Below are 26,389 nucleotides of genomic sequence, written 5' to 3' on the forward strand. Positions count from 1 at the left end.
GGTAGGTAGGTTGGTAGGTAGGTTGGTAGGTAGGTTGGTAGGTAGGTTGGTAGGTAGGTAGGTTGGTAGTAGGTTGGTAGGTAGGTAGGTGTGTATTTGTAAAAAAAATATTTAGAATTATCAATTATTCCTGTATTTTTTCAGTTATAATATTAAAACCTTGTAGAGGCTTAAAATTAATTATTCTCTCTATTAATTTTTATGACAAATTTTCCACTTTGATGCTGTAATTAATTCTCAATTATAAGGTTTTATAATTATTGTAATCTTCTACATTACTTTCCTAACCATACCACTCAATGGTGTGTATTCATACACATTATCATAAAGAATAAGACAGTAGGCAGAGGTTTTATCAGGTATATTTTCATTAGTTTCAAATGTAAGTTTAACATCTAGTGCACCAGATTTCAACAATTCATTTTGACGACTGCAATCTATTACTATTAGTGCAGCCTTTTCAATGAATGTATTATATGATATTGAAGTAAGATTGTTACTGTTATTATGTGGATAGTAAGCATGTGGGAAGCTACTAAACATATGATAGAGCAAGTGTTTGCTTCCCATTATATTGTCATAGGGGAAGTATTGTGCATTCAAATAGAGACGAACATTGTGTAGTTTACATAGATCAAAACATGACTTGATTGCACTCAGTTTATTTTTCTTATCAGTTTGAAAGCATAGAATAATAAATCTAGGCTTCTCCTTTTGTGAAGCTGTTTTAACTGTCCATTGATGAGTAGTAGTTTGAGGAAGTGTTGGATACTCATGTATCTGCCATGATCTAAAAGGTAAATTAATTGGTTTATCTGTATGTGATAGGTTCAACAAATCAAGCCGAATGTGGTCAGAAACATGTATATAGGGTACTTTCCATTGTATCTTTGTAATATTAATTTTAACTGTAGCTCCATCAGTGGTAGTCACTGCATCTGCATCTGTTGAAGATCTTAATAGAATAATTTCGTGACGAACATTCAATATAACTTTCTTGTAGTCTTCCATTACACCCAACCACATCTCCAAAGGTATACAAAAACTGAATTTGTCAATTTTATTCCATCCATCCAATTTCCATCCTGCATTCTCCCACACTTTTGTATTGAGTGCTGTTTCACTTAGAAGATTTTTCATTGTAGTTGTAATACCAAGATTATGTGTACGATCAACTTCCACATCACCAAGTTCATATCTGATTTCATCAAATAAATAAGCTACTCCATTATTAATTAGTGAATAATTTTCAGTTTTAGTATCATCTGCTTTCTTAACCTCAACTTGTCCTTCAATTAGAAGGAAACTTTTACTGGGTAGTGTATAGACATCTTGTTGATTCAAATTTATACGTATTTCATCATTGTGGTTGAATGTTTGAGATGCATAAGGAGTGTGTGTATGATATTCAAACTTTGTTATACTCTCATCAAAGTTTGGTTTTTCTGAGACATTGAATATTGTATCAATAGTATTCATATCATTTGGATGAGACATTATAATTATCTCTATTCTTATTTTTATTATATACAATAAATCCTAATCTTTGTAATAGTTCAACATTTTTGGGTGTGAGTTTATGTTGATTTATCATTGTATTATTATTATTTCCACTACTTGAGAATATCAACATTATTCTTATATAGTTGGTGATTCTCTTACATGTAAACGAACAGTTATAGTTTCTCCTCGGAAATTGATCAATTCATTATTTTGATCTATCAGTTTTACACGAATGTGATCTACTCGGTTTGTATTGATTGGTAGGTACACTACAGTTTTTGGAGATACAATTATTTTGAAACCTGGTGGTACAGTTGTATAGAACTCATACAGTATGTGACCTTCACTACCATTATCATAAGATCCTTTTGCAATATTACATTCTACTCTGATGCTATTCACAAGCATAATGTAAACTGGTTTTGTAGATATGTGCCATTTATTAGCTTCTAGCTTCATGTGTTGGAATCCAAGAATTGGAGCAACACTATCTTTCATACTGATATCAATTTCTCTATCTGCATATAACTCACACTGTAGTGTATTATTATTAGCTTTGATTTTCAGTTGACCACTTGTAAGAGATAATTTATTTCGTATATAATCTACTATATCATCCAATTCATATGACCCTACTGGTATTTTCACTTGTTTTCCATTATAGCTAAACTTATCATTGATATTGTTTTCAATATTTGGAATTGTATTGTATGTATATAGATCTATTAGGGCTACTTCATATTTGCTAAATGTTTCCAGTTGTACTGGTGGGAAAATATCACTTACCAGTGGATTTTGATTTGCTGTTAATGAGAACATATTTTTTATACAACCACAATAAACATAAATGACCACATACTATTGAATTGTCATCGATTTCTTGATACTTCTTATAGTTGTAATGTATTTTTATATCTTTCATATAAGCCATAAATTCAAGTGGAGGACTCAAATTTCCAAAACTATCGAAATAGTCACATGTATTGTTACATTTAATATAACATGTCCAATGACTTCCTGTACTGCTTTCATCATCCAAATTGATTACACCAATTTCTAGATCTTTGAGTGGTATTTCTGGTAGACTATCTCTCATGTAGACACCTCGTAGTGGTAATTCAAGCTTTCTTGCATAATCTATTATTTCAATGTTTGTGAATGGTGTTTTTTTTTAGAATTTTCCTCAATGTCTCTTGTATCCTCTTCTGATTCACCTTCTTCTTTATTGTTTTATTCTTATTCTTTTGCAACCCACACCCTTTATAGGGTTTCAGAAACAAACCACACCCTTTGTAGGGTCTCAGAAACAACCCACCACCAAATTTAGTCTTGGCATTCAATAAGTTTGTTACCAAGTATGCTGATGAGCGCTCTCCAAGGCTAGCATCAGGTGATTTGACTCTTTCCCAAGCCAGGGCAGCTAGTTTCTTATCAGCTTCTGTTCTATTCTGATTAGGATTGCTATAAGCTATATCATGTTCCCGGCATGCATCATCAAGTTTATTTATTCCTTTATCACCTCTCTTCAATCTTTTTTCAAGTTTTGTGCCAGGGCCACAAAAATTGTAGCCGGGGATATGAAGTTCAACAGGTAGTAAGTCAATTGCTTTGTTCAATATAGATCCGATTATTCCAGATCCAGACACAACCTTCTTCCGTTTTATTTTCTTCAACAATGGTATTTTCTTCTTGATCATTTTTATTAAGTACATTTTTTCAACATGTATATATTTATTTATTCATCTATTTATTGATTCATTCATACAGTATCAAATCTTTGTTAATCTCCAATCTCCGATCTTTGCTTGAAGAAATCTGAGATCTCCAATCACTAAAGATGTCATATCTAACTTAATATTCATTATATCTTGATAAATGATATGTTTATTGATTTGTTATTAAATTTACTAAAAAAAGTTATTCCTGTATTTTTTTATAACATCAACAGGTTCTTTGTTATTTTTGTAATAAAAAAACTAGGTTCACATTTTCATACAAGTGGGGATCATCATTGACCTTGACCTTGAATTTGACCTTGAATTTGACCTTGATCTTGACCTTGAATTTGACTTTTGGTTGTATACCTAGTGAGAAATAATAATGGTATTAGGCCACACATCTTAGGAAGGGGGGGGGGAAATTTAATTAGGCCACACCTTTTAGGGGTGTGGGGGAGGGAATTGAATAAGGCCACGCCCCCCCTAATAAAAATATTTTCCTCAGTGTTTAATAGAAATTCTTGCTGTAAACATCTCCTCCCTGGTCTATAAATACAGGGCTCATTCCAACAGAGAATTCAGTCGGGGCGGGGTGGTGGTTGAGATAACATCTCTCAACCTTGACCTTGACCTTGAATTTGACCTTGACCTTGACCTTGACCTTGGTGTTAAATTGATGCTCAATCGGCACAAATACCCTACTATTGGCAGAACCACAGTCTGGCATTCTGGCGCTACAATTCGAATTCTCTGGCCAGAACATACCCCCGCCTCTGAAAAACTATTTTCCAGCCAAGTTACAAAACTGAAAAAACCATGGAAAGGAAAAATCCAGACATGCCAGAAAAAACAAATACCAACACCAAAAAACAACACAAAAGAAAAAAAATGTAACAATCACAACAACTATTGAGTTGGGAGTGGATTTAATTTTGTTACTGATCTTTTATAAATACCAGTTTTTAGGTGAACACTTGCCACTCGAACCTCGCCATCACTTCCCGGAAACACTTGTTCAATGACACCCAGTGGCCACTGCAATGGAGGTATGTTTGGTTGGTCTACTACCACAACCGTTCCCACACTGATAGAAGTGGGTGATTTCAACCATTTTTTATGACTTTGAAGTTCGTGCAGGTACTCTCTTCTCCATCGGTTCCAGAACGATTGAATAAGTTGACTGATCAATTCATACCTGGTGAGACGATTCACAGGGACAATGTCCACGTCCTGCATGGGAAACGATTTCAACGGTGTTAGAGTCAAATAGTGCGCTGGGTTCAAAGCCAGCGGTTCACGCAGATCCTCACTTAGTACACACAGCGGGCGGGAATTCAGGACACCTTCAATCTGCACCAATACAGTGTTCAGTTCCTCATAGGTGAGAAGTTGATTGCCAATTACTCGGAACAGATGCAACTTTACAGATTTGACATTTGCCTCCCACAGACCTCCAAAATGCGGCAAACCAGGGGGAATGAATTTCCAATCAATTCTGTGTTTGGCGAGTTGACTAGTCAATGTGGTTTGAAACTCGGACAAGTTCAAAAGTTGAGATATTTTTCGCTACTGTTCCTTGGCACCTAAAAAATTAGTACCACAATCGGAATACATCACACGACAGGGTCCATGATGTGACAAAAAACGACAAAACACAGCTAAAAACATGGGCGTTGATAGATCCGATACTAACTCAATATGTACCGCCTTGGTTGCCATACACACAAACAGACAAATTTAGGCTTTCAAAACACAAGGATTACGACATCTCGTCATAGTGATATGCAGAGGACCAGCGTAATCCACACCACAATTTTCAAATGGTTTGCATTTTGACACTCGACAAGCAGGTCACCCATTTTCGGAATAATTGCATCATTACTAGGTCAAATACGGAAACAATGATTACACTCAAAGACACAAATACGAATAATAGAGCAAGCAGACAGTATCCAGAATTTCTGCCTGATCAAGGACAACAATAACGAAGGTCCAGCATGACAACTCTTCTTGTGATGATAATCAATTAACATCGATACGAAAGCGTCGGATTTTGGTAAGATCATCGGATGACAAGTCTCAAATTCAAGTCCAGCATGAGACAAACGACCGCCGACGTGAATCTATCAATGAATGGAGACAGGCGACGTAGGCGCATAGAACAATCTTCTCCCTCCTCTAATTGCACAAATTAAGATGAAAAATGTATCTTTTGTACCACTTTACATAGATACCTCTCAGCTGTTTGGGGTAAGATTCGTAAGAATTTGAGAACAAGAATTACAATTCTCAAAAGACAACCATAATCCGAACAACGACCAATCAATGAATATATTGCATTGCTGTTACAATTAGGAGATTTTGTGACTGTCAACACTGATGGTTTTTCCCCCTCCAGTGGATCCACTATCTCTTCCATTTGAGTTTGGACGGGCCAATCGCATTCGTCATCTGCTATCCATGATGGACCTGAGAGCCACAACGGAAAGTTCACAAGCTCAACTGGTGATAAACCTCTAGACAAACAGTCAGCGGGATTTTCAATTCCAGCAACATGCATCCACTCCTGTATACAAGAATCCTGTATTTTTGCAATGCGATTATCAACAAAAGTTTGCCATTTTGCAGATGGAGCATTAATCCAACACGAGGTGACTGTAGAATCAGAGAGTGCGACAATACGAGACACATGACAACGTTCACTAATAATAGTGACTACTTAATTCATGAGTTCTGCTAACAAGAGTGCCGCACACAACTCCAAACGAGGTATTGAAACAACTTCAGATGGTGCTACCTTGGACTTTGAACACAGTAATACAACTCTTGGCTCCTCTCTCTCACTCTGCGACTTCACATAGATAACTGCACCAAAACCAGACAATGATGCGTCACAAAAACCAATCAAACTGATGTGAGAATCCTGAAACAAACCAACGTGACATGGAACAGCAAATTTCAACAATAGAGGCAACTCTTTTTGACAATTCTCCCAAAGAGTGCATATAGACTCAGGCGGCTTCTCGTCCCAATCCACTCCTAATTTCCACAGTTTCTGGACAAGACACTTTAGAAATAATGTAATCAGTGACAAGAGACCAAGTGGATCATAGATAAGAGCCATCACTGACAGAATAGAACGCTTAGTAGCGACGACCTCACCACTCTTGACTGAAAACTGAAACAGATCAGTACTAGGTTGCCAATTCAATCCCAAGATAGCCAAGGAGTTGTCTGCTTCGAAATCCTTGTATGAAAACGATTTCTCTTACTCCGAGAATTTCTCTAACATTGATGGTGAATTTGAAGTCCACTTTGTGAGCGAGAAACCTCCTTCCTCAAACAGCTGCTTGGACTGACGATACAGCTCTGCGGCCTCTGACTCTGTGGCGACAGATGTGACTAAGTCGTCCATGAACATGTCTCTTGGTATTCTCACCTTGGCTGCTGGAAAACGATTTTCATCCTCCTCTACAAGCTGGTGGACGGTGCGAAGCACCAAATATGGAGAGCTTGAAACACCAAAAACAACACAATTTAGCTGATAAATTTCGATTGGATCCTTCAGCGAAAATCTCCACAATACACGCTGATAACGACAGCAGGAATCCTCCACTATTATCTGTCGATACATTTGTTTGATGTTGGCAGTTGGTGCGATTGGGAACAAACAAAAATTAACTAACAAAACAAAAATGTCAGTCTGCAATTTGGGACCAGCATGAAGAACCTGGTTCAATGACAAACCAGATGATGTACTGGAACCAGCATCAAATACAATTCGGATGGGCGTGGTAGTGCTGCTTGCTTTCACGATGGCATGATGCGGTATGTAGTAACCACCTCGGTCTGTCTGATCTGCTACAAACGACATGTGACCCTGATGTAGGTAATCTATCAATATTTCATGATATGAAATACGAGTATTGCTGTCAAGCTCTAGTCGTCTCTCCAAAGTCAGCAGTCTGCGTTCGGTGACAGCATACGAATCTCCCAAGCTGCTGGGTGGCTCCACAAATGACAAGGCAACAACAAAACGACCAGAGTTCACACAATGTACAGACTTCCGAAAATTTACCTCACAATCCAACTCTTCCGGTTTCAGTTGACAGCTTGGTGCAAGGCACGATTCCAATTCCCAAAAACCTTCCACAAAACTATCCAACGATGGGCTACTAATGAATGGACTACAGATGGCTGTAAAACAATTCGACACATTCGTTGTTGAAGTTAGAATCGGCGCTCTCCCCATCAGAATGTGACCAAAGACACTATTAACAGTCATCAATTCGTGCGATTCACCTGTACTAGGACTCCCACATAGCAAGTGAGGAACTAACTCCGCACCATTGATGCCATCTATTCTACTAGGAAGGTAGAATTTGTCGTCAGCCAGTGTGAGATTTTCAAGATGATGAAGTTTGGATCTGTCGATTTCACAAGAAGGCAACTTGTCGATGATTTTATCTACCACTGTGGCGTCCATCGAAAACTTGACGGTAGGATCCAACTTCGACTGAATCAACACACAAGTACAACCTTGAACTTCACTAGTACCACCACCGAATCCACGAACAACGGTTTCCATGGGCTGGAAGGGTAGTCTCAAACGCTGACACAATTTGGCTGCAAGAAACGAACATCACAAAGCTGATCATTACAATCTCGAACATGTGCAGTGACGGTCGACAACACAACGGTCGAATTTTCTACATCGTTGGATGTAGAGCAACAACTAATAGGTGATGTGTCACCTGCCTTGGAATTCGACGAGGACGCAACACCTTCATTGGAACTTGATCTGGAAAAGTGCAATAAAGAATGATGAGATTCTCAACATTGAGCACACTGAGTTTTACTACGACAATTTCTACTCAAATGATCCACATTAAGACAACGAAAACAACAAAACTTTCCATTAATCAAACAATAACGATCCAAAGAAGTCATTTTCAAGAAACTTGCACAATCTACTAACCGATGACCCGGTTTTGAGCACTTCAGACAATTGGGATTTTTACTAGATGCATCGTTAGATGAATCATTAGATTGAACCACAAACACCTTTGATTTATTATCCTTTTTGTGCCTCATATTAAACGATTCAGTCTGTTTCTCATCAGAAGGAAGAGTCTTAATTTGCTTTTGGTCAATAATGCCTGCCAAATTATTTGATAATTGTTAGCCAATGGTGGCAAATGACAAATATTTGCTGCTTGTCCAGTAAGTCTAATTCAAATTCTCGTTCAAATTCTTATTGTCATGTACCAATGCCTTGAATAGTTCATAAAACACCGACCATTGAGTCTGGTTCCCATCAAATTTCGGAAGGTCGATTTTAGGCAGTACCGACTCGGACATGACCGGCTGTGAACTAGCTGCTGTAGCTGCCAAAGATTGAGCAATAGCGACAGTCACCTCTCTCTGTTTGAGAGTGTTAGCCGTTACTTCAATATACTGAAACAGATCTAGGTGTGAGTCGTTGAATGCTACAACATGATCTTTATTCAACTCAAGTCCCAACTCATTAACCACTAATTCTGTCTTTTCATAATCCAAAATGGTCTGAGACACCCGAGGATATAAGATTGAAAATTGCTCAGCAACTTTTGGATCAGAGACATTTTTAGACAGGTCATAAATTCTTTGCAATCTGGCATACAATTGTTCCAGTTTAGCGCGATGCACCCTGATTTGTTTCTGTAATTTTTCCTCCATCTTGAACTCATACACAAAACAATTCAGCCCTGACAATACAAACAACAGACAATAAAACAAGAATGAGTTCAAAACTAGATGAAAGGAAGAATCACGAGTTATTAAATTATCAAAGTTAAACTTTGATTATCAATTCACAAGATAAGTTATTGCTGAGAATGAAACTATATGATTAGATAATGTTCTTCCAACAACTCACAAACAAACGATAACTTGTTGAATTGAACAAACAAAATCATGCTGGTGATTAACCTTCACTAACATGTATAAAAATTGAACAATACAAATTCCAACAAATAAACAAATTCCTGAAAAAGAGCACAATGAGCCTAGTTTTAGGAAATTATAGTTTAAACTGAAATAAATTTAATTTCAGACAAATACAAATTGACAAGAAACCTTGCTCTTAGAACAAGGTGAGGGCTAAAAGTCATAGTAGTGTATCTACAAAAACCCAACTTTTCAGGAGAGCAAAAAATAACTATGAGTTCACACTCCCTCACTATTCTTGAGGTCTGTATTAATTTCAACAACCTAGAATTCACATATCAATGTTGTATGAATCTTTTGCTTCTACCAGTGCATTCATTTTGATGAATTATTGGAAATTCAATTAAATAAAATTGAAAATGAAATACCTTGTCCTAGTTACGCTATTGTGACCGTAATCAATTTCCAAAAATGTATCATTTTCTGGAGATAAGCTATTCTGAGAGTGATCAGTTATGAATAGTAACAATTTATTAAATTGTTTCATGTATTTTATAGATGTTTATTGACATTCAATAACAAAATATGAGAGATATATGATAAAATATAAAAAGTATAGAAAATCACAGGTGCCTAATAAGTAGGTACGGCATTATTGGAGGACTGGAAAATTAAGTACTGAAATGAAATTATAATGCTCTGAGAATGATTGAGAATAACAAAATATGAAACAATAACATTAAAACTAAATTCGAAAATTCCAGCCTCTTCATATAACAACACTTGAATCAAACTCGAAAATGTTACTATCTTCAGTGACTACAGCCTATAGATATTTATCACCAAAACTCATCATTTCTCAATGTCATTTTCTTCAAAGGACTGGAAAAGTGAATACTGAAATACAATAAAAATACTCTGAGAATGACTGAAAATCACATAATATTATGAAACAATTACATTGGAATCTCTCCCAATGACTCTCTTCAAATTATCCACTCTCTTCAATGAATACAATAGGCTATTTATCACCAAAGCTCATCATTTTATGCAGGTGGAAATACAGGTGGTCCATAACAATGCTCTCATAGACCATGGCAATTACAGACTGTATTGTAATAGGTCTATAGTTTCTTACATCACCTCGATCTCCAGATTTGTATATATGTACCAAGAAACTGTTTTTGAAATCTCTGGGGAAGACACCAAGCTCCAGCAAGGCAGAGCCAGTATGGTCAGGTGAATGGCCAGAAAAGAAAAACCTAATTACAGGAAGGGATATTTCATCAGGCCCAGTTCCTCTGCAAACATTCAGAGCTTCCAATCTGCGTTGAATATTGATTGGAGTAATGCAGCAGGATGGAACTAACTGGTTTCAACGAAAATAAAATGTCTGGACATTAATCGTGTCCTGCACAAAATTAGATGAAAAATAATCAGCGAAGAGTTCACACTACTTATCAACAGGAGTTGCAGCACTTCTTGTGCCCAGTCTCATAAAAGTAGGTCTGGCTGAACCTTTTTTCAAACAATCCACATGAGTCCAGAAAGATTTAGAATTTGTCTAAACAAATTCCTCTAATCTAAGTAAATAGTTATTGTATAACACCTTCTTGTCAAAACACGACATTGATCCCTCAAATTGCAAAAAACTTCATAGAGCTTAATACTATCAATTGCCTTATACTTTCTATGAGCAGTTTTCTTGGCTACAATCAATCTTCTTAATTCAATGGAACCACTTAGGGAAACAAGAGACATGGACCTTTCTCATGAGTGTGAACCACTTGATGGTCAAGCTCATATACCTACAGAAATTACTGAAATGTTCCTCAGCTCTAATTTTATCATCAAAATTTGCAACTGGGTAATTCATATTCTGAAACTCTAAAAATATGGAAGCTAAATCGCACTTGTGAAAATCAGGTATTTGTTTTACATAGCAGGGTTGTGTCCACCTCCTGTTCCAGGAGTATGTGATGAGTGCCTTTGAGGATGCCTGCCAGGTCGTTTTCCTTTATTTAGACACCTCAAAGGCCTTCGACAGAGTTAACCACTCTCTCCTGGTTGCCAAACTGGATGGCTATGAGGTGCATGTGTCATGCACAAGTGGTTGAACAGCCATCTGAGGGACAGAACTCTGAGGGTCATATGTCATCTCCTTTCCTGGCTCCCTCTGGAGTCCCTCAGGGATCCCATTTGGGCCCCCCCCCCTCTTCAATTTGTTTATGAACGACATTAAGAGCTTCATATCATCCATGTTTCAAATGTATGCTGATGATGTCAAGTTATTCGACAGGGTATTGCAAGACTTAGGACATGAATCTCTGCAGAATTCTCTCAACAACCTTGATTTGTGGTGCATTGATAATGGTATGGCTCTGATAATGGTATGGCTCTGAATGTAACCAAGTGTGTTGTAATGTCTTCCAAGCATGGAACAAGTATACTTGATTCTCAATACTCCTTCAGAGGCATTCCTTTGAAAAGAGTATGCAGTTTCAAGGACATTGGAGTGACTATGACTCAGTCTCTTAGCCCACTGGATCACATAAGTGTGATCACTGGAGAGGCTAGATCTCTCCTTGGCTTTATATTTAGGTCCACCAGGGATTTCAGTTCTCCCGAGAGTGTCTTGGTTTCGTTCAGGGCTCTTGTTCTTCCAGTGTTGTTATATGGCTCTATTATCTGGGCATCATTCCATCTGTACCAGATTAACCTGCTGCAAAGTGTGGAGAGACGTTTCGTGAGGATGCTGAGCTGCAGGATGGGTTTCAAGTACTCTGAAGTTCCTGTGGAGGAGATTAAGGGACAGTCCATCTCCTCCCTTTGGTTCTGAGGTGGGAACACAATGACTTGGTCCTTCTTTTCAAGACTCTCAATGGATATCTGGACTGCCCTGAACTTCTGGCTAGTATTAACATCTGTGTTCCAAGAGGAATGTGCTCAAGCTTCCAATTCCCGCAGATGATCTCACACAACAGCCTATGCCTATAATAGTGGGCTTTCTAGAATACTTTGCTATGGTTGTGATGCTGCTGCAGCTGATGTTGATTTCTTTGGGGTGTCCTTGGGCTTTCTCAGGAGAACTATGAAGAGATACCTGCATGTGTGATTTTGGTGTTCCCTTCCTTGTTTATGCCCCTTGTGGTAAACTTCCATGGGCCTTTTCACTCATATGTAATATTTTATGTTAACTATGATTCATTCTGTATTCTAATTTTTGTCTTTCAAACTATCCACATACATGTTTTTTTATTGTTGTATATTATTATTTATCTATATATTCTTCGCTTGTATCTCTTTTTCTATGTTATTTCCATGTGAAATTCGTGTTGTACCGTTGGAAGTTGAATGAATGAATAAATAAATAAACTTTCTTCCAACTCACAATCATCAGCTTCCTTCAAGCATTTCTTTGCCAACTCACACGAAAAAACTCCTCTGTTTTTCGTGATCATTGATCAGAATAAAACACAAACAGGAAAAAATACAGAAGCTAGTCTGATTATCTTGTTGAATCAAGACTTATGGGCTATGAAAGCTATGTTAAAATCAAGACCTATGGGCTATGAAAGCTATGATAGCATTGATTTTGTGAGCTCTTTCGTGCTCAAAGTTACTGTCACACTAGCGTAAGTTGACACATAAGTTATTATGTAGGTCACTAACTGAAGCGTAACTGAAGATAAGTTTTTGTGTCATCCAATTTTGTTCAAGTCAAAGAAGCGTAACAGAACATATGCTTTTGTGTCATTTACTTCATCACTCGATTGTAGATACGATATCCACTCAATTTTCCAATGGCTAATGCAATGAGATAAGTGTGTGTGTCACTAAATAGAACCACAAAAAGTTATTTAGATAGGTCAGATAAGCTAAAAAACGGAATTTTGTAGATACGCTACTATGACTCTAAACCCTCGAAGGCTACAACAAACTTAATTTGGGCATGGATCAGACCATTCTCAACATGCCAACATTGGACAAATATGAAACTGCTTAAATCCAATGTGTGTGAATTAATCAACAAAATACAAATTCAAATTCATCCGGCCCGGAGGACCATAAAATGTTCTGAACAAAGCTCAGGCTAGAGCTACCAGAGGACTGTAATCTACTATTTGAATAATCAAATACAAAAAAGGGGCAAAATTTAATCTTCAATTTTAGCCAGGTTATTTGTACAGTTAAACTCTGCATTAATGAACAATAAAAAAGAGCAAAAACTCACCAGATTTATTCCAATCTTGACTACTTGCCCTTTGAAGCCTTTATTAGGTGTTTTGTGAGGTTCAGTTTGGGATAAAATCTGGGAAAAGACAGGTTTTTGCTTCTGGGCTGCCTTTTCACGTTCAACTTGCAGGCTATGCACTGTGTTTCGAACAAAGCTCGAACTGGATTCTTTATAAAATTCAAATCCGATTCAAATTAATTCAACTCAATACTATTTACGCTGTTATATTCTTAATTCACACACACTACACTCAAACAATTTACAAGAAATTTCCGATCGAAATTACATGACAAACACAAATTTGTTCTTGCAACAGAACGGGCTGATGAGACAAGACAGACAAGACAAGAGTTCATCCACAATGTCACGCAGCAGGACGGTCTGCGCCAGCGCAAACACAAGCCTGCTATTGGCAGAACCACAGTCTGGCATTCTGGTGCTACAATTCGAATTCTCTGGCCAGAACAGTCTGTCTACATTGTTTTCCATAGCTGATTGTGTCCATTTCAGAAATTGGTAAACTCCTGCGCAGCATACAATTGCACTGAAAGATTTAGGAAGTGGAAGTGGAATATCTTTTCATGCGTCAGTTGAAATTTATACACTTAGATATCGTAAGTTGTAACTGTATGATTATCCTTGGTTATGATGTAAGTGAACTCATTGCAGCATGACAATAATTAGTCTCGTAGGCTACAGTACCTTATTATTTTCAAAACTCATTATAACTTTGAAGTAAATTTACAAATTCTCACCAAATACAGGCTTCAATTGCCGCTTTTGAAGTTTATGTAGATGGGTAAGTAGAGATGGTTCTCTAGCCACAGCTTGCAGTAGCAAGTGATGCCCCCAGTATGACGTCACACATCCGTTGGCTTCAGAGGCTAGACTTCCCAGAGTGTCTATTCTTTAACTGGTCTGAGGTACAAGCATAGAGCAACAGAGGATCCAATACAACAGAAGCTGAAGAAATTAGTCACATTTCTATCACCTCACAATGAACATCACATTCAACTACCATATATGTTTGGAGAGATTGATTTTAAATTCATTTTTCCATCATCTGGTCACTTTCTGAACCTATTCTTCCAGATGTTCCATGAATACTGCAATGTTTCAAAATAAGGTTGCCAAATTTGGTAACTCAACTACAGCTATTATAATCTTTTTCATTTACTCACACCCTCTTACGTTTTCAACAGACTATGGAAAACTTTTTTCTGATCAACTGCTACTTGAGGGATCAATAATCCTTTCTCAAGCAACTTCAGCAAATTTTCCCAGAGTTGAGACCTGTTCCAAAATAATATTTTTTGTTGCAAACCCACTATATTCCTGGATTAATTGAAATCGTTACACCTCTCTGTAGTACTAGTCACTTACTGTTTGGCCAGGTGGCACAAACTCTTTGTGAATGGCCAGTACTACAGAGAAGTGCTCCGTCGACTAACCGCCCAGGTTCATCTAGTCCGTCCGGGGATTGCCGATTCGTGGATCCTCCATCGAAACAGTCGAGGGTAACGTTGCCACATCCTCCTTACAGCCCGGATATGGCACCACCGGACTTCTTTTTGTTCCCCAAAATCAAGAGACAACTTAAGGGGACACGATTCGGAACTCTGGAAAACGTTCAACGTGCTACGACGAGGGCTCTAGACAGCATGGAGGTTGCTGACTTCCAGGGAGCGTTCAGGGATTTGAAAATCCGGTATCAGCGTGTTATCGACTCCAATAGGGACTACTTTGAAGATATCTAATGAAAAATTGTAAATATCTTTCCCATAAAATACTTCCTGAGGTCAGTCCGGTTACTTATTATACATACTATGTATGATATGAACATTTGAATTATAATCAAGAGATTGGGAGAAGAAGAATATACATGCTAAAAGACGAACCTCAAACCCTCAAAAGCCACCCTTAGAGTTGAAATTTCGCCAGAAGATTTCTTAGTGAGCACCTAGGGCGTATAAGGAAGCTATATTCCAAGTTTTGTTGCAATCCATCCAGTAGTTTTCCAGAAATCGTGATCAGTGAGTGAGTGAGATGAGAATTTTATCAGATGCGCTAATTATTGGGATTGGCATATCGACAATAAGATAGAACTGTTTAAACAATAGAGTGAACCTACAGCTTCAGATGCGTGAATTAATGGTTTCACACTTTATTACTTATTCAACTAGTTTATTAACTAGTCTTGTTGGTGAAAATTATGGAAACAACTGAATATTTCTTTCAAAAGGAAAATTTTACGATAGGTCCAATTGGGGATCCCATTCGAATAAAATATCGACTTCTCTTCTTTACTCTTCTTTTTGGCATCAAAATTTTGGTCCGCCATCTTGGAAAAACCATTTTAAATTCAACTTCTTTTTTATTGGGAAGGATGTCATATGAAGATGATTCCATATTTCAAGAGAAAATGAATGGCGAAAACCGTACATTGATACTGTATCTCAAACTGTTAAGAAGTTATACACATTCAAAGATACTAATAAATCATACAAAAATGAAATAAATGATTACTTTCAATTCTAATGCCCAAATTCAAGAAATGGGAAGGGACCTCGTTTTCATATGTCTCCAGGTGATGCCACTTGAGTTCTCTTAACTTTACTGTTCCTTTCTTCTCTTGAATGCCCTCTAACCTCTTCCAAGTGAAGTTGACCCGACGCAAATCCTGGTTCTAGAGTCCAGTCAAGTAATTTACATAGTGTGGCACAATAGCCTGTCCATGAAGGCTTACAGACATTATTTAAATAGTAATTATAACACGCAATAAGCAACTAACTACTTATACCCCAACACATATAATTTATAGTGGGGTATATATTCATTCATTGAAGTTATCATTTATTCATTGTTGAAACACCGCTGATTTATGTAGTTACATGACAATACTATATTGTCAATATTCTAATGTTCCATTCAATCTTCATTGTAATTAATAAGTTTTCATAATATGTGAAATTTGTTGCATAATTAGCTGTTGTACTGTAATTTATTGTAGATTCATGTATAGACCGGAATGTATTGTGACTTACTTGAATAAATTTGAATTATTTTCTTGATTAAGTCAAAAGCCGTTGAATAGGCGATCTCTACTCTGAATAAATACTGTAATTGGGTCATATCTTCGTGGTCTCAGACTTTATCAATATTGTTAGTTCAATGAAGGAGTATTTGAAAGAGAGTTTGTTTGAAGGAAGCGATTGGATAAAAATGAAAGCAGAATAGCCCCAAGGATTTCTGTGTTTGAACTTTAGAAACTTGATTGAATTAGGAAATAAGTATCTATCAAAGCTTGTTCAACCCCTTCAAGTAGTCACAAATTTCTTATTAAGTGGCCATAAAGTTTCACAAACTATACTGAAGATGCAAAAATAAATAATTTTATTCGTTTCGCATGGCAACACTTGGGATGCCCTCCATTCCTCTACATTAGAAATGTGTGAGTAAATCAGAATGTTTCTATTCCCCCTATTAACAAGAAGCACATTCTTTGAACATAAGAACACTTCTCCGACTATCATTGATTGACTTACTATGAAGAAAACATGAATTATTATCAATGTCATGAGCTAAAGATATCTTTAAAATACTACCAGAAAAACAGAAATTCAGGTAAAAATAATGAGTGAGTCCTTTTATAGTCTGAAGCATTACCTTGAAACTATAATGTGCAAATATATCATTAAACTGATGAAGGCATGATCAATGTGTTTCGCAAGCACTTGGAAAATGTCTGACGCAGTTACTAAGCCAAAGCAACTAAAAATATCTCATCTTTTATTATCTACTTTATCTACGTTTTCATTTTTAAAAACACTATCGACTTTATCTCTTGTTCAGAATAATCAATCCAATAAATTAAGTTGGGATTGTGAACAATGCAGGATCATTTTGTTCAGATCCTCTTCCTCTTTAAGTTTGCAGGGATGAGACATCATTATGGAGGATCAAAGCAAATGGCTTGGAAAATAGCAATTGTGTAGTTGACTACACCAGCAGAGAATCTGTGACATTATCTCCTGAGTACCATAGGCTGACTCTTAGGCAATTTCGCCGTAGGACATCATTGAAGGTAAAAACGGTTACACATACTGACTTAGTGATAGTCTATCAATATTCCTGAGAGTATCTGTAAGAAACTGTACTAAGAGTTTTGTAAGTGTAGAGACTCATTTTCTATACTTGTAAAACTCATGCATGATGCATTCATCAATCATAAACTGACCCAAGAATAATAATTGAACGAGCGTTAGCGAAGTTGTCACTTTTTTATTACCATATCCCAAAGTCGTTTTCTGTCTGTTTGTACATTCGACAAGAACTTGAGAGAGAATTGATCAATCAGCTTCAAATTTTGAACACAAATTCTTCGAACCTTTCTAAAGGTCAAGTTCGTTGGAGAACAAAAATGACTCACTCCTTCGTCCATTTTCAGGATATAAAAATAACATTGAAAGTGCATAAGAAACAAATTTGTTTTTATTTATCATTTATCAGTCAGCTGGAATTATTTGCATGCTATTTCTGTAATTTTTCCATTCATTTAATGATGCTGATGTCATTATTTGGCAGTTGTCACACTGGCTGTCAGACAGACAGACTTTTTGCGCCGACACATGATTTCAGCTGAAAAATACACAACATTAATCTATAAGTTCTATATTAACTCGCTTCCGTTAACGTCTGTCTGCCTGTCTGTAATATACACGTAATTAATACTACTTGTAATAGCAGTTGCTATGACAATTTTTTTTGTTCAAAATGTTAAAATGTGAGTAGAAGCTACCCGTTGTACTTAGAATACAATGAACCTGTATTCTAGGTACCTTGAAAGCTACTGTGTTTACTAACACTCGATTATTTAATGTATAGGTACCGTTCTTATTCATTTCATTTTTGTATATTTTATTAGTACCCTCAAATGTTGAGATCATTGGAACGTTTTGAGATATCGATGTGCGAGTTTTCCCATCAATTTTCCTTTGAAATTCTGTATCGAAAACATGTATCAAATGACCAACTTCTCATTTGAAAGAATAAAGTTGGATTTGAAATGAAGCTGAATTTGAAATGAAGTCAGATTCATATGACGGATTCAAGATGGCCGACAAAAGTTTTGAAACAACAGAACGTGTTTTTTTAATTATTGGAATAGGATTTTCGTCCCACAGTAGTATGGAACCTACTACTGTAATATCATACTTGTAAATGACATATATTTAGCTGTTTCCATAATAATTCTGATGTTTATTAATTATTTTAACTAATACGATAGTACAATTAACACGTATAGTACAATTAATTACAAGTAGCGGATCTCAGAGATCAATACAACAGTTCATGGGCGTTCTTCAACTCAAGGGCTCTCTAGTAACTCCATTTGAAGTACTTGGACAGATATGGTCCAGTGGCCGAAATGTTTATTTGTAGCTTCTCCACTTCAGCAGTTGTAGTACTCTCCTATAATTTCGTCGTTTACAAACATTCAAAACATTTATTTGCACTGATTTCATTCGTCAATCTAGTTTTTTATGATTTTTTCATTACTGGTACATCAATCATATGTGAACTATAGCCCAGTGAAAGAAGACAAAAAACAGGGTTTCGCGAAACAAATTCGGGGGAAGTTGAATTTTTCCAGGGTGTTAGTATACATAGTGCAAAGCCTGGAACTGAAAAGACCCCCCCCCCCATGTTCGAAACTGCGATGGTTTCGTAAAACAAGTATATATATCAGCTCCAAATCAAGATATTGATCTGACTTTGATTTGATCCTTTTAAGGATGAATAGATCTACGATAAAAGGCATATAAACTCCATTGTTTATTTATTGTTGAAATTATTGCTATACAAAGCCAGAAAAGTAGCAAATTTTCACCTCATAATTTTATATTTTGACTGATATATGCTTACTCTTCCGTTTCTCGAGAAAAATGTTTTGCGTTGTTATAGCTCATTTTTGACTTTTCAAATGATGGGAAGCCAAACTTTTTGATGTCCTATAATATTGTCCAGTTAATCTGCACAATGTACGTTTTTTAGTGCTTGATTCTCATTTGAGTAATACTACCATCAACAGTTGTTTTTGGTAAAACTATTATTTGAAATGTTTTCCTGGTCTCAAAATAATTTGGTCTTGTCATCTTGAGATTGTCTTTTCATGAGAAATGAAATTTATTCATTCCGATTGTGTACTAGGATTCTTCCTTCTACATGCATTGAATTGAATCACGAATGAATATATTTGAAATTAGTTAGGTGAGTTTGAAGAAGCCGACGATTTCAAGGAATTCATTCTTTCTCTAGAGTTCAATCCATTCTTCAATGAAACGGAGTGGATGAACCCAAATCCGTTACTACAGGGCCCATAGAGAATAAAATTCCCTACAATTCTATATCAATTACCTGTTCTTTTTTGCATTCATCTCTAGTTAGTTGTTGATAATTAACAGAAATAACTCATAATTACTTTCTTGTAATCATCTTTCGTGTAACTTTTTGATGGTGAGTCAATTCTAGATAAAATCTATTGGAGTTTGTCAGATTTTCGAAAATATCAAAATATAAGAGAGTTTTATGAATTTTTAAAGTGCTGGAGGTCACTAGTTGATTTAATTAGCGTATATGATGTCATTGCACCCACTTTCTTGCAGTTTGCGTCGAAATGGGAACAATAAACAAATAGTTATAAAAATCGCTCATCTTGATAACACAGCTCTAATATTATGAACTCGTTTCCATTCAATATGGATGTATACAGTATATCACAACAACACAGAAAATACATTGATGTAATTTAGAAAAGGTTAAAGTTGAGGAAAATTCAAATAAGAAATAAAAGAACTGACCTGTCCAAAGACGAGACAGGTGTTTTGTCGAGAATGTCCTCTAGGATGTTGGTGGTGATTCTCATGGCAGATTCCTCATGGACGGGTTGAGTGATGCAGAAGTCGAGGTTGGAGTCATCGGTGGGATCACTGCCATCCGCCGGGTCACCTCCGTCCGTCACTGTCACCATGGTGATGACTGTGTTGGAGGAGTCGGTGCTGGTGTATTGGTCTCCAGCCGACGACGACTCTACAGACATCGAGCTCGATCCCACCAACACCACCTGGACCCAATGCCACTAATGTAAGCATCCACTTCAAACACTTGAACAAGAGCTGGATTGCCACATATCAGTATCAGTGTATGTGTCCGTTACGATCGGAATATGATTCTAATGGGACTATTCAAAATCACTCGGCCGAGCTGAGTGGGAATAGTTCTTTTAAAACTAATGGGAATAATATCTTCATTGTACTGGATAGTACACTTCATTTTCATCTCATTTCAAATCACCACCTACATCGCTAGTACGAGGGGCACGTCAATCTTCAAGGGGCACGTGAGTCTTCAAACGGAATTCAGGGAATTACTGATATTGTTAGGTGTGACTCCAGCAAGATTCTACTTTTGATTTCCAAACCACAATCAATCCCTACATACCTGAAAGCACTATAATAGAGATAACCTTTTCCTACAGTTACCTTGAAAAGTGGTCATTCCTGCACTGATTACAGAGCGCAAAGAATCACTTTTCCGCTCTTGTGCAGGAAAATTTTTTTCTGCACTCCAGATTTGCAACATGGCAACGCAAAATAGTCAGTAGGTTATATGGAGCACCAGTGCAGCAAAGTCAAAATTAAGTTGGTAACTGTGGTATAGTGTGGTATAGTGTTGTGGTGCACGTTATAAGAATATTGAGGCAGTGGACAGCGACAGCCACCACATCAGTGACAGCCGCCACACCATTCATTTACTACTACATTATTCTATTTTATTTATTAATAATAAAATTACACAGATATACATTTGATGGATTTCAGGCAATTTTACCCATAATTACCCACTTTTCATATTCAATGGTAACTGTAGGAAAAACTTAATTTGAAATACGTGCGCAAAGTTCCTCTGCTGCACTCAAGAAACCATTCCATAAACGTTTCTTTCGGTGCAGCAAACTGTCACTTTGCGCACTAGTTGCACAAATAACTATTCCGTATTTGATAAAAAGTGAAAGTGGTATCGCTCTTGATCTTCTAACCCATTAGGAAAAGGTCCCAAAATGACCCAAATAATAATAATTAGGTCATTATTATGACAGTGTCAGAAGTAGGATTCTGTTTAAATGTGACGGATTTTCTCGTGATACTGGATTTTGAAAAACATTTGGGATGATGGTGAGACTTTGTACGTACTATGACCGGCATGAAGACTGTAAAGTTGCCCGTTATGATAACAGCCCACCAAATTAAACTCTCATTCAATGACGAACCTATCCATATTTATACATACTTACATACTTATTACTAGCCACAGTCGTACTTGCATGACACTATTCTAGAAGATGGAAGATCCCTCTATTTCCTTTACTAGTCCAATCACCCAAATGAATCTTTTTCTGAGGACAGAAAATTTTCTCAGGGTGGTGATAGTGTTGTCGACTCGAGAATCCAGGATCCAGCAATTTCGAATGCTACACAAAGGGGCTGTCAATGCTATTCCACCCCCAGTAAATATTCTGCTGTTGAAACTTCCAAATAGCGATTAGCGATAGTAAATAGCGATTGATAATGGTGTAGCAACGAATACCATTTTGTCTCATTTGTCAAATATATAAGAGCTTCTTACAAATTCAAGTAATTTGAATGAACATTTACCACAACATCACACCTTATTCCCGACTACAGCGTAGAGCATAGCACATACATCTCATTTGATTCACTCATCAACCAATGTATATCTTACACAACAATGTATAACTTGGAAACAATAAAAGTATTATAAAATAACCTTTGTCTCATTATAACACAATTAGTTCCAACTGCATTAGTCAGTTTCAAGTGTGAATCATTCTCAATAATATTCAATAGCTCTATGAAGAAAAGTGCTTATTACTCAGATTTCACTTTACCATAGATGGCATAGATGATTCAGTCAGGAGAAAAAGCTCTGCTGTCATACACCGATGCAATTCTAAGCTCTTTTCCCTGACTGAATCAACCATATCATATTACCTTCACTACAATACTAGAAGGTTTTATCGCTTTGATACAAAGCCTGCATTACCCACTCAACGTATTGAAAATCTCTCTACTTAGAAGTGTATCCCTTATACATATTCCTCGTATATTTTCAAATCAAAATGATTGGAATAACCTAAGTAGTAAGATATCACAGGAACAGCGTACCCAAACAGGGGCGTGGCCTTGCCCCCCGGGCCCAGGGACCAGCATCAGGGGTCATTGACCACTTCAAGTCATCAACCTTTTATCTCCGCCCATATCCATCAGTTTGATCCCCCCTCCACATCAAGATCTATCATTTTGTTTAAAACCAACTTTTTATCCTAGTCAGATGGTTTTTTTTTGGATATAACCATCATATTGATGTTTTAATCAATGTTCTTCTGGCGTTAAAGAATCGTCCTTATTGAATGGGATCTCTGGTTTAGACATTTTAATTCTTTGAAAAAAATCCTCCACACTATGTTCTAATGTGAAGCCATGACCTTCAAGCTCTGCCCAGTCAAATGTTTTTGCAGATGACACTGTATTGATCTTCAGCGGCAAAAGCTGGGTAGAAACTTTCAATATAGCCAATAGAAACCTAATAATTATTAGAAAATGGCTTCAAGATCATATCCTGACTTTAAACGCTGACAAAACTAAGTATATCACCTTTTCACCCAATATAACTGGACAACCAGCAACAGATTTAAATCTTAAAATAGGGACAACAAATAATAACAATGAAAACTCCACAGATAATACAGAAGCACAAAAAACATTAGAAAGGGTTCACACGATTAAATATCTTGGTATATTATTGGATCAACATTTAAAATGGAACAAACACATAGATTATTTGTGCTCAAAGTTGAAATACCTCATTTACATTTTTTACAAAATAAATAAAATAAAAAACATAGACATTATACGGAAAATTTACTTTGCATACGCTCACTCATTATTTCAATATATTAATGAAGTATGGGGAGCTGCTTATGATACACATCTGAAGAAATTATTTATCTTACAAAAACATATTATAAGAGCAGCATTAGGAAGACCTCGACTCTATCCTAGTAGGGACATTTTTCTTGAATTTAAGGTCCCTACAATAAGACAGAATTATATGAAAAATATAATACTCCATATCAATAAGAATAAATCTAATTTTCCTGCACACATAACACCTCATAATACACGTCCTAACAATAGATTCAACACAGAACTCATTAAGCTAACCATATGCAGGCATCAATTTACCTATTATTGCAGCTACATTATAAATAAAATTCCAAACGATTTTATAGATAAACAAATGACACGTAATTTAAGCAAAAGCATAGATTATTGGATTGAGCATAACATATTCTTCAAACTAGTTGTATAAAGTATAATATTGTATCCAACAAGCATTGTTACTAAAAACATTGAGCAATGGTTTTTTCATTTTCACGTTCTCGAACCAGGTATTGTAAATGTTCCCTCATCATCTTATATTTTTATGTATTCCCTGTGTGAAATATTCACTTCATGATGGCCTCAGGACGTCACAGTGGTAAATTGGATTCTACTTTGTCATATAGTATGTACTATTCTTAAGTTTTTAATTTTTTTTTCTGAGCCTTTGAGACTTTTGTATATTGCTGTAATACTTTCTTTAGCTCTTTTTATTTTAATTTTTATATCGCTTCTTACTTGACCTGAATTGAAGCAGAATAATTTAACCGCAACTCACTGCCAACACACAAGGACTCTTATGTTGGCAGTGCCGAATATTACATTGATTACGTTGATAATTATTGTTGTGCAAGTTACAATAAATGTATATTTTTAGGTGATTGTATATTGCATACTTTAGTGATTGTATTGCACAAATATTTGTATGTGATTTTTGGCAATAAATTCAATTCAATTCAATTCAATCTTCAAACTTGATTTGAGATGATCAAATGACACTAGTCTAGCCTTCTCCTTATTAAAATCTGATATTGTCAAAACTGTTCTTTTAAGTTCTTCCAATTGTTTCTTCAAACTATCTTTGGATGTAATCAAATCTGCCTTTTCCTTATCAAAGTCGGATCTAGTTAGAACTTTTTTCTTATGCTCACTTGACTGATTTTCTATATATTCCTTAGCATCTATCTCATAACTTTTACCATGTGAAACATGTCCAAACCTGTCCACAGACATGTTGTAACTGGAAGACTGAATAAGACACTAACGTCAACCTTTCCTAATACATTTTCGCTCAGCCAGATCGAAAATAACCTCCCACAATTGATTACTATCTGTGATTGTTGTTATATGATGCTACATCCATAGTGGAAATGCCCACATTCCTCAATTACAATATCTAAGAGTTCATACACTTCAGATAAGATTGAATACTTCAAACTCAAATTTGACCATTTACTATCATCAGACAATTCCTTATCATCATTTTCCTTAACTCTACTATCATTCTGAACACAATATTGTGAGAATCTAATGCTATTAGCCAATTCTGTAAATTCGTCCAAAGTTATTCCCATTAATAACCTGGACAACTTTTTGAATTTGGAATAACTAAAACAATGAGACATATTTGAGGTTATGTTCTATTAAACAAGAAGTACTCATGTACAACTGAACTGCAGCTCTAACAAGCTTATACTAAATCAAATCTAATACTTACCTACTATTATATATGCTTCGCTTTCCACCTGACAGGAGGATGTGGGTATATAAACTTCAAAGATGCATCAACTTTCAACTTCATATACCCCCATCTTTATACTGTATGAAGCGCAGGCGTTAGCTTGAAACGCTTCCCCATTTCAAAGCTGAAACATTAATATCAATTCCATACTAAACTGCTATGAAAAAACTCATAATAATTTAATATAAAGAATTGATTTGTATACAGCTAAGAAATAGGCCTATTCTGTTATATTGCTTACTCTTCTAATTTCCTACATCATCAAGAAGTACTAATGATGGTTTATCCTTCTGGTATCTCATTACATACTTTCCATTATTAAAACTTTCCAATGTTTGTCCATTTAAATCTGATAAAAACCTTTCTGGCAGAAATACATAAAAAAACACACATTGTCTGCACTTATTTTTCTCATATAATCAGAACACACTTCTCAATCCAAATGGTGTATGAACTATTCTCGCCTTATATACTGGATAGCTGGAGTCAAACTTTAAGTCACGTATCTGCACAATGGGAATACTCTCCCTTGATGTCTCATTGAATTTAGTTAAACTGAACTGCTGCTGCTGCATTATGTAGGAGTAGAATAGCACGTCTCTGCACTCAACTGTTCTTAAACCAAGAATGAAAGCCGCTTCACTAGAGTACATAGTATCACACTGTTTTCCCCCTCCACTTGTCAAGTTTTCATGTTCAAACCTGTTTGCAGGTCGCCATCACTGTTACCATTCCTCTTTGTTCCATCCCAAGGTCAGACATGATTGAACATGTTCACAAACGTCAATAACCCCAAGGGTCTTCTTCGTTAGATGAACTTATATTATGCAACACTTCATCCTTGATTTAGATTAGTTTTTGAACATTCAATTTCATAATTTTTTCAATCATTCATATCACAAACATTAACTGTGTTTAGAAAAATTAATTTTAATTGTTCAGCAATCATAACACCTCGATTTTCACATTTTGATTTTGCTATTAGAATAACCCTATTCCACCCTCTAGGTTTTCTAATAATTGCGAAGTATTGCTACGATGCGGACTAGCTACAGTCGGGTATGGCTCAGGGTCAGTAGCCGTACTGACAGGTGGAGTTACCAGACCTACACTTCTCCCTCTATCCTGATTCTTTACCCTCTGCTTCTTTTGCAAGATTTTTAATTTCAGGGGAAGAGTGTTTGCCCGTGCCATTGCTGGCCGATTCTGCCTTCGGCCTTTGGAATACAGGGTGGGTGTT

General features: G+C 36.3%; 1 protein-coding gene across 1 annotated transcript in view; it reads right to left on the reverse strand.

Annotated features, from left to right (window-relative positions):
- Window positions 1–21,826, reverse strand: part of LOC120354596 — a 110,936-nt gene extending 89,110 nt beyond the window's left edge. The window contains exons 1-2 of the mRNA XM_039441950.1: window positions 21,740–21,826; window positions 20,247–20,509 (exon numbers count right to left, since the gene is read on the reverse strand). Of these exons, the coding sequence (XP_039297884.1) occupies window positions 20,247–20,485 (239 nt within the window). The 5' untranslated portion in view covers window positions 20,486–20,509; window positions 21,740–21,826. The remainder of the gene's footprint in view (window positions 1–20,246; window positions 20,510–21,739) is intronic.
- Window positions 21,827–26,389: the final 4,563 nt, after the last annotated feature.

Source organism: Nilaparvata lugens, chromosome X (genome assembly GCF_014356525.2).
Source record: "Nilaparvata lugens isolate BPH chromosome X, ASM1435652v1, whole genome shotgun sequence".
NCBI lineage: Eukaryota > Metazoa > Arthropoda > Insecta > Hemiptera > Delphacidae > Nilaparvata > Nilaparvata lugens.